General features: G+C 45.4%; 2 protein-coding genes across 2 annotated transcripts; one reads left to right on the top strand and one right to left on the bottom strand.

Moving 5' to 3' along the window:
* The first annotated feature begins 222 nt into the window (after window positions 1-222).
* LOC123428005 (serine carboxypeptidase-like) lies at window positions 223-3838 on the top strand. The gene is made up of 9 exons (XM_045112148.1): window positions 223-702; window positions 809-980; window positions 1116-1235; window positions 1546-1689; window positions 1780-1930; window positions 2131-2219; window positions 2304-2562; window positions 3102-3235; window positions 3484-3838. Exons 1-9 carry the CDS (start codon window positions 335-337, stop codon window positions 3610-3612), a joined length of 1566 nt encoding a protein of 521 aa, XP_044968083.1. The 5' UTR covers window positions 223-334; the 3' UTR covers window positions 3613-3838.
* Window positions 3839-5038: 1200 nt separating this feature from the next.
* On the bottom strand, window positions 5039-8015 carry LOC123428004 (adenosylhomocysteinase-like). The gene is made up of 3 exons (XM_045112147.1): window positions 7242-8015; window positions 5600-6136; window positions 5039-5509 (listed from the first exon to the last, which is right to left on the bottom strand). The coding sequence occupies exons 1-3, from the start codon at window positions 7950-7952 to the stop codon at window positions 5300-5302; spliced, it is 1458 nt and encodes a 485-aa protein (XP_044968082.1). The 5' UTR covers window positions 7953-8015; the 3' UTR covers window positions 5039-5299.
* Between the last annotated feature and the right edge of the window lie 2245 nt (window positions 8016-10260).

Raw genomic sequence — 10260 nt, 5'->3', positions numbered from 1 at the left:
AAAATCGATTTATGAGATGACGACTGAAAATCTCATTCTTTGGAGCTAGGTGTCCCCTTGGGATATCAAGTGAAGCAAGGGGCAGAGTTGGAACTTGGAAACGCACCATGAGATGATGACTGAAAATCTAGAATCATCAGAAGCCGATGCACGTGGACGACGCGCACCCTCCCTTGTGCTCCTACTACGTGGTCAAAAGATGCCTTCGACCCTCTCTGACCGGTGGGCCCACCATCATCATCGTCGCCGCAGAAACCGGCCAAAAAGATCTACTCCTAGCAGTATCACTCCCACAACTCCGTCAGTTCAGGTCACCGCACCACCACCAGTCGCCATGGGACCCACTGGTCAGCCTCGAGCCCTCTTGCTTCTGCTCCTCGCCGCCGCTGCCGCCGCCGCCGCCGCGCCGGAGCACGAGGCCTTCCTCCGCCTCCCCTCCTCGGCGCGTTCCCTCGCCCCGAAGACCCCCCGCTCCGCCGGCGCCGACCTCATCCGCGCTCTCAACCTCCACCCCCGCGACGCCTTCCCCCGCCGCCCCGGCGGCGTCGGCAGCGGCGACGCTCTCCCGGCGGGAACCATCGTCGAGAGGCCGATCCGCCTCGCGTCCCTGGTCGCCGGAGACGACGGCGGCGGCAACACGTCGGTGAGCAACCTCGGGCACCACGCCGGGTACTACCGCCTCCCCACCACCCACGACGCCAGGTGAGCGAGCTCACTCGTCCAGTCTCCGGCCGGCCTCTTCCTTAGTACTGCCTTGCCCGTGAGGATCCTGTTCCCGTGTCTTGACATCTGCCACTCTTGCGTGTAGGCTCTTCTACTTCTTCTTCGAATCCAGGCGGCACAAGAAGGAGGACCCCGTGGTGATCTGGCTGACGGGTGGGCCCGGCTGCAGCAGCGAGCTTGCCCTCTTCTACGAGAATGGCCCCTTCCACATCGCGGACAACATGTCGCTGCTCTGGAATGAGTTTGGCTGGGATCAGGTATATTATATGTACAGGCAGTTTGCGTACTAATCAATCAATCTGTGTGATATATATTCTTCCTAGAGATTAATTGTTTAGAACCATGTATGTATAATCTTCTCTCTGTTTGGAATTGGATATTGGCTGCTGTAGGAGTCGAATCTTATCTATGTTGATCAGCCAACTGGGACTGGGTTCAGCTACAGCTCTGATTCGCACGATACCCGCCATAATGAAGCGGGCGTCAGCAACGACCTATATGACTTCCTGCAGGTAATTATAGTTGCTCCTATTCTGATAAATGAAGATAAGCCCTTGCTAGTTCACTACGAAGTATTATGGACTTGAAATATTTGGTATGCATTCCCAGTCGGTAAGCATATTTAGTAGGAAGTACACATGCATCATATGTGTTGTTAATGTGCTTCCTATTGTGGCGACAAGGTTAGTTATGCAAGAGTTGAGGTGAAACAGAGTGATTACCCTTATTTGTGAGTTGCAATAAAGATGCAAAAATGGCCTTCCGTGTTTTTTCTCATAAGTTCATTGTGTCTTTCTGCATGCGATTTTGAATTTTTGATAGGCCTTCTTCAAGGAGCACCCGGAGTATGTTGAAAACGATTTCTATATAACTGGGGAGTCATATGCTGGGCACTACATTCCTGCCTTTGCAACTAGGGTGTACAAGGGGAACAAGAACAATGAGGGCATTCACATCAATTTGAAGGTTTGGTCATCTCTTTCTGGGCTTATCCATACTGTTCTGTGTTATAAAGGTTTTTGTCGCTTGAATCCACCCTTGCTGTTCATTTTTCAGGGTTTTGCGATTGGTAATGGACTTACAGATCCAGCGATACAGTATAAGGCATACACCGATTATGCATTGGATATGGGTTTAATCACACAGTCAGAATTTAACAAGATCAATAAAGTTGTTCCTGTTTGTGAATTTGCTGTCAAGCTTTGTGGTAATTATTCCTAGACTCCTGGTTTGCTTGTGTGTAAATCTCTAGCATTGGTCAACTTGGCCTCTTGGAGGCACTGTTCATTAACATCATTCCTTGCCTTGTTGTGCCAATTTCTTTTCAAAACAAGAAAAGGCATAAGCCCAACTCTAACATACCTCATAACATGTATATATTGAACTTAATTTTATCTTATGTTTCAGGTACCTCTGGCACTGTATCTTGCCTTGCTGCCTATTTTGTATGCAATACAATATTCAGTTCCATCAGGTTGATAATCGGGAACAAAAATGTAGGGTAAAGGGTAAAATACAAAAGTTTATTTGGTTCTTCCTTATTTTTTGAAGTTTTCTGATTGATCACCTCATCTTTGCAGTATTATGACATCAGGAAGCCATGTGTGGGGAGCCTATGCTATGATTTTTCTAATTTGGAGAAGTTTCTCAATTTGAAATCTGTCAGACAGAGCCTAGGCGTTGGAGACATAGAGTTCGTCTCCTGCAGCCCAACTGTCTATCAGGCTATGCTCTTAGATTGGATGAGGAACCTTGAAGTTGGGATCCCTGAACTCCTTGAGAACGACATCAAAGTGCTGATTTATGCTGGAGAGTATGATCTCATATGCAACTGGCTAGGTGAGTGTGTTGCAACTTGCAACAGAAAACTCTTGAAAATTGTATGCTATAATTTGCTTCTGTTTTGTCCACACCACATATTTCATCTGACATTCTTCACGTTGAGAATCACATTTGCTACACTTTTGTCATGTGATACCTGTGCTATGCTTCCTTACAATTGTGATTCGTGCAAGAGATCCATTAAGAATTTAATGGACTTTAATATGTATCATACAACTTGAATCTTGATTGGTTCTGTAGTATGAAAATCGTATTGGAAGCACAGTTTAGAAATATATATCGGCGTACACTTACATAACGCAAGGCATAGTAGAGGTCATTTTGTCAAATCACAGAATGGGATAAAATCTACCTTCAATGCTTTTCATGTTATGTTGTGCATAATGGCAAATTGCATAGCCAGTGGATGAAATAAGTAGGACAATATATGGTTCAAAATGTGCTCCACTATTGGGTTTCCTGATTCTGGGTGTGCTTTTCCTGATGACATACATAATCTGTTGATGACATACATAATCTATTGATGACTTGGGCAGGGAACTCAAGATGGGTAGACTCTATGGAATGGTCTGGAAAGAAAGCTTTCGTGTCCTCAACTGAGAAACCCTTCACAGTTGATGGAAAAGAAGCCGGCGTTCTGAAAAGCCACGGCCCTTTGAGTTTCTTGAAGGTACGCAAACGCAAAAGCTGCCCCCCTTACCAACAGTTAGTCAGTTCTGGAACAGACAATGACCAGGCCAAATTCAAGAAACGATTGTATCTATATATATTCACAAGTATTTAGTATGCTTTACTTAGAAATTATCAGTCAGATACAGCACAGCAGAGTGTTCCAAGGGCAAAATGCCTGTTGTGTATTGTGTCGCCCTACATCAGTTTGGATTTTATTGTGGAACTAACTTTTGGTGCTATGATCAGGTCCACGACTCCGGTCACATGGTTCCCATGGATCAACCAAAGGCCGCGTTGGAGATGCTCAAGAGGTGGATTTCAGGAAACCTTTCAGACGCCTCCTCGAGCTCTCAGAGGCTCGACTTTGCCATATAATCCATCCTTGCGCTGGCTACCAGTGTAATGTATCTGGTGTGCGCTCACATGCCTTGGGATGATCTTAGGTGATGGGAAGCTCGTCGGCGACCGTACATATGCTATTTCTCTTGTACGGTGCTCGAGGTTGGAGTGTGTAATAAAAGGCTTTCAGAGGATTGCTGGGACAATACGAATGTATCACGAAGATTATCCCCTTTGATTCATATGTGGACTACGTTATGCATTCCCTTGGACCTCCTTTGGTTCAGCGGCAAATTTTTTTTAGAAAATTAATAGGAACGCATGTGTTAAATAGAGGATTAGAAAAATACAGAAAATTTGCAAACTTGGGTGTCTGATCCATAGGAATTTGAAAAACACAGTGATCCTAACAAACATAGTCAAATCATAAAAATGTATAATTAGTATTTCTTTGTAAATTAATGTAAGACGCTTTTGCAGTTCAATTGAGCAGAGTGTCGGCTTGTTCGCTTCTCTTGCACAATGCACAAATGGAGCAGAGCCAATCCTGTGAGCAATTTGGAAGCACTCGGATGGGCTTAAAATTTCACTATCTCCATATATAGCAAGCATCAAATAATATCTAGACAATCAGGCTCGAAGATTATCCTTGAGCAGCCTAGGGATCAGACGGTTCCATTCCATACCTCGGCGCGCCAACACTTCTGTTGTAGGCACATAAACATGATCTAATAATAGCATCAACATAGAAAAACTTCCTATTTCTATTGTCCTTCAAAACAAAACAAAACTATTTCTATTGTCCTTTAAAACAAAACAAAAAAGGTTTGAGTTCTAGCAACAAGATAACGGTGTGTCGTCGAGAGGCAAATTCCGCCGCGCATCAACTAGCTAGTATCGGTCGTATGTATGAAACCAACCATTTTGAGGAGTGGGGGAACCTTGTTCCTGCCAAAGTGGCAGCTTGTGTTGAAGGTGATTTGCCCTCGCACCATCATAGTTAACGAAAATTGGTGTTGCCTTAAAAAAAAAAAAGACCCGTTTTGTGTTGTCTGTAACAACCTAACAATGAGCGCCTGAAAACTGGCGCACATGAACACTCCGCTTGGAGCTCAGTCCATTGCAAAATATCTCACATCAACCTAACAATGAGCGCCTGAAAACTGGCGCAAAATACCTAAATGAACGAGAATTTTGTTTGATTTCGGGTACAGGTACCCTTTAGTTGAAGCTTTTCTTACACTGCAGCCCTGCTTCCCATTCTTACATACAAATCCTTATAATGGATGAATCTACACTAAAATATGTCTAGTCCTTACAGATTTCAATACATATGTAGATCATATTAAAATCCTTATATTTAGGAAGGGAGTATCATTCTATGAAAGAATGAAGAGACGCAAACCAAGGAGTAGATTGCAATCGATGGAGGGAGCATCAGACATGTAAAATCAACAGGACAAAACCGGCAAATCACACCTCGTTTAAACCAAAATAATAACGCAATTATTTCTGGGCAAAAGCAAACGCCACCTCCGTCAACCAACCCTAACCGGTCTAAAAACGTAACCATGACAAATCCTCCACCTAAGAGACAACATGCCTAGATCTAGATAGATAATGCAAAGGAAAACAGGATAGTTCATAGGTCGCCGAGGCAGAGTTCCCGTCGGTGCGCCTGCTCAGGCTCAGCCCAGCCGCTAGTCGTGCTGTAGTGGACGCACTAGTACCGGTAGGCAGACGGCTTGTAGGGACCCTCAACTGGGATGCTAATGTACTCGGACTGGGCCTTGGTGAGCTTGGTCAGCCTGGCACCGAGCTTGCCCAGGTGGAGGGCCGCGACCTTCTCATCAAGGTGCTTGGGGAGAACGTACACCTTCTTCTCGTACTTGCCGGTGGCCTTCTCCTTCCACAACTCAAGCTGGGCAATAACCTGCAACAAGCACAAAAATGTAAGTACAATCGATACTTGTATCAGCTGTTAACTCATACTAGTTGACAGTAGAATACACACTGATCATACCTGGTTAGTGAATGAGCAGGACATGACAAAGCTGGGGTGGCCAGTGGCACAGCCAAGGTTCATCAGACGCCCCTCAGCAAGAACAATAATGCCAGTGTTGGTCTCAGGGAAGACCCAACGATCAGTCTGAGGCTTGATGGTGATGCGCTTGACACCAGGGTAGGTCTCAAGGCCATTCATGTCGATCTCGTTGTCAAAGTGACCAATGTTGCAGACAATGGCATTGTTCTTCATCTTCCTCATGTGGTCAACCATGATGATGTCCTTGTTTCCAGTGGTGGTCACAAAGATGTCGGCATCAGAGACAACATCCTCCAATGTGAGGATCTGGATGCCCTCCATCAGGGCCTGAAGGGCACAGATGGGGTCAATCTCTGTCACGATCACACGGGCACCAGCCTGCTTGAGTGCGGCGGCACAGCCCTTGCCAACATCACCATAACCGCAGACCACAGCAACCTTGCCGGCGATCATAACATCAGTGGCCCTCATGAGACCATCAGGGAGCGAGTGACGGCAACCATAAAGGTTGTCAAACTGTTGACAAGAAACATACTCCAGATTAGTATTTGTTAGCAAGGTGAATATGTCATGCATTCTAACTTCTGATTAAAATGGAACAAGATTACATTGAACAAACAATTACTCAGAACACGTAATCAAGCATGGCATACCATAAAGGTTGTGAACTGAGATTAGTGTTTTTTTCAACAACATATGTTAGTAATTGTTAGCAATGCGAACATGCCACTGCATTCTACCTTTTGATTAAAGCAGGACAAGAGTAAATTGATTAAACAAACAACCACACAGAATAAATGACATAATTCAGAGCATATCATTGTGCTTCGTCCTCAAATGATATTCTATATTTAAATTGATTAAACGAACAACTACACAGAATAAATCACATAATTCAGTACATGTCATTGTGCTTTGTTCTCAAATGATATTCTATATTCAGACCCTCCTGTCATCCAGAAGACATGTGACTAATGGTATTATTAGTAGTAATTAACAACCAGCATAACAACACTAAAACCCAAAGACAAAGATACAGAACAACCATAAAGGTTGTCAAAATGTTCAGAAGAAACATAGATTACTGTTTGTTCTTTAAAACAACATAGATTAGTACATAAATTGTTAGCAAGGTTAACATGCCATTTCTGTCTACCTTTTGATTAAACAAAACAAGAGTACATTAAAAAAACTACACAAAATAAATCACATAATACAGTGCATGACATAGCAGTGTTTCATACTAGCATGAGTGCAGTGACATAATAAAATCTGGTAAGCAGGTTATTCTATACTTAGACCCTCCATCACCGTCAGATTCAGAAAGCATGCGACTAACAGACACTAAACCCACAGACAAAGATACAGATCTAAGTAAGCTAGTAACAGACACTAAACCCAAAAACGAAGATGCAGAACTAGGTCTAATACTCCAGCGCTGCTTCACCATTAAGCCTTATCTAAACTAGGCAACAACGAGATCTAAATATTAACATAATCAGATGTACAACATAAACATGCAAGACAATACTACTACGCTCAAACAAGTAGAAGGGCGCTGACACAGAGGCACAGAGCACAGATCTGATATGGAAAATGGGAACAGAGGAAGGAAGTATACCTTGCTCTTGGTGACGGAGTCGTTGACGTTGATGGCAGGGAAGAGGAGGGTGCCGGACTCCTGCATCTGGTACAGCCTCTTGACGCCGGTGGTGGTCTCCTCGGAGACGCCGACGAGCCTCTCCTTCATCTTGCGGTACTTGCGGGCGTCGGTCTTGAGCCCGTCGCGGATGATGGTGAGGACGATCTTGAACTCGGGGTTATCGGTGGACTCTGGGTCGGGGACCTTGCCCGACTTCTCGAACTCCTCCTCGGCCTTGACGCCCTCGTGGATGAGCAGGGTGGCGTCGCCGCCGTCGTCGACGATGAGGTCGGGGCCGCCGCCGGCGCCCCAGTCGAGGCAGCGCTCGGTGCACCACCAGTATTCCTCGAGCGTCTCGCCCTTCCAGGCGAAGACGGCGGCCGAGTCGCGCGCGATGGCGGCGGCGGCGTGGTCCTGGGTGGAGAAGATGTTGCAGGAGCACCAGCGGACCTCGGCGCCGAGGGCGGTGAGGGTCTCGATGAGCACGGCGGTCTGGATGGTCATGTGGAGGGAGCCGGAGATCCGGGCGCCCTTGAAGGGCTGCGAGGGGCCGAACTCGGCGCGGCAGGCCATGAGGCCGGGCATCTCGACCTCGGCGAGCTCCAGCTCGAGGCGGCCGAAGTCGGCCTGGGAGAGGTCCTTGACCTTGTACTCCCGGCCGGAGGAGGTCTTCTCCACGGAGAGCGCCATGGGGAAGGTTGGTGGATTGGATCTGGCGAGGAGTGGTGAGAGAGAGGAGGCGGCGATGGGAGAGGAGAGGGTTTGGGGGTGAGGAGGGTTTTATGGGGAGCGGCTCCGGTGGAAATGGGCTACGCCAATCAAGGCCATTCAATTGTGCATCAACGGTCGGTGGCACGGCTCAACAAACCCCGGCGTGATTTGTCAGCACAACCGTGCATACCTGCCCAAACGGGCCGGGCCGGCCCTGCCCGTCGGCATGGCAAGCCGGGGCCCGCTTAGTAAACGGGCTGTGTCGTGCCGGCCCGCGTGCCCGGGGTCCAAGCCCAAGCACGACACGGAGTTATACGGGTCGGTCCGTCGGTACGCCAGATCCGCTGGCCTGCTAGGATTTTAATATTGTAGGCCGTTGTTTGAGCCGATTTCGGATTTGGGCCGGTTTTAACATTTTAAGCTGTTTTTTGGTTAAAATAACCTATTGAGCTTTATTTTTATCTTATATATATTAAAAAAATAAAAACGTTAAACGGGTCATGCCGTGCCGGCCCGCATGCCCAGCCATGCCAGGCCCCCCGTGTCGTGCCTGGCCGCGGGTTGTCGGGCCGGACCGACTAGTACGGCCCGTTTGGTCAGGTGTGCAACTGTGGCGGCTGGTAAATTTGCTAAACTTGCCGGTACGAATTTGTAAATTGAAACTTACTACGTGGTACTCTTTTTGTAGAAAATAAGACTGCATTATCTAATAGAGCATCGGCCGAAAAATCGGGTGGTTCACCATTTCAAACTATAGTTTGAGAATCCACTGGTTGCTTAGCTAAAATACAGACAACAACACTTGTCTCTTAGGACAATGGCAATGATACATGGTTAAAATTACAACACGCAATGCTACATTCCTCGAACACAACAACTGAATTTTCATGATGAGGCCTGATTTGGAGTCCGCTTGGGACTCCGGAAAGGGGGATTTCGTCGTCGTCGTCATCACCAACCCTTCTCCATCAATAATTCCATGATGCTCGCCAAGGAGAGTGAGTAATTTCTTTGTAGGCTTGTTGGACGGTGAAGGGATTGGATAAGATTTATCATGTAATCTAGTTATTTTGATAAGGCTTGATCCCTCATATCTACTATGTTCTGGGATTGATGTTGCTGTGACTTTGCTATGCTTAATGCTTGTCACTAGGGCCCGAGTGTCATGATTTCAGATTTGAACCTATTATGTTTTCATGAATATGAGAGTGTTCTGGATTCTATCTTGCAAGTTGTATGCACCTATTTATGTGTCATGATCAACATACCCAAGGTGACAATAATTGAATTCTATTTTGTGATTATCGTAGTTTGAGTAGTTCGTGTATTTACTATGTGGTAATGCTTTGTTTCGGTTCTCTATTAAAAGGAGGCCTTAATATCCCTTAGTTTCCTTATGACCCCAATGCCATGGGAGGGTAGGAGAAAAGATGTCATGCAAGTTCTTACTATAAGCGCGTATGACTATTGTTGTTGCTACTCTCACAATCATTACAAAACTGTTGCTGCTACCATTACTATTCATGCTACTATTTCGCTGTGCTACTAAACTTTTTGGTAGAAATAAATCCTAGGTGTGGTCAAATTAACAACTCAACTGCTAAGACCAATAAATATTCTTTGGCTCCCCTTGTGTCGAATCAATAAATTTGAATGAAATACTACCCTCAAAGACTGTTGCTATCTCCTATACTTGTGGGTTATGAGTGAACATCGTTACTTTATCGATGAAAGTGAAAACGTGCGATGAAGGACCCTAGAGCAAGGTGTCTTCACCAAGCATATGAGATCATGGTGGTGACTACGACATGACCTCGGAGTACTTTCATGAAGACCTTGAATAAGATCAGGGTCTTGAATCACTTAAAATCAATTCTGAGAGACATTGCTCTGATGGGAGCACAATGATGAATTAATTAAGTTTAACCACTAGTGCAGTTAATTATGAACATTGTCTATGTGTAATTTATATTATAGTTATAAAATAATGACTCGTGATTCCAACTTTCCTATTGAAATTGATTAGTTGTTTTATTTGGTTGAATCTTTACGATTGGTGAACGTAATGAGAGAATTGTCCCCTAGAATGTCAAGAAGGATTTTGTCCTATTACATGCTTACAATACTTCCGAAGATGTCATGGATGATGAGACTCACGTCATTCGATCCAACAGGTTAAAATCCTATTACGGTGTACTTGCGTCCAAGAAACATGAACTTAAAAAATGTGTGGGATAGTCATGCAATATTTTTGGAACTTAAAGTGTTTTCAGAAACAAACAAAGGA

Source organism: Hordeum vulgare, chromosome 2H (genome assembly GCF_904849725.1).
Source record: "Hordeum vulgare subsp. vulgare chromosome 2H, MorexV3_pseudomolecules_assembly, whole genome shotgun sequence".
Taxonomy (NCBI): domain Eukaryota; kingdom Viridiplantae; phylum Streptophyta; class Magnoliopsida; order Poales; family Poaceae; genus Hordeum; species Hordeum vulgare.
Note: the sequence above shows the minus strand (reverse complement) of the source record. Positions and strands in the feature narration are given on the sequence as shown.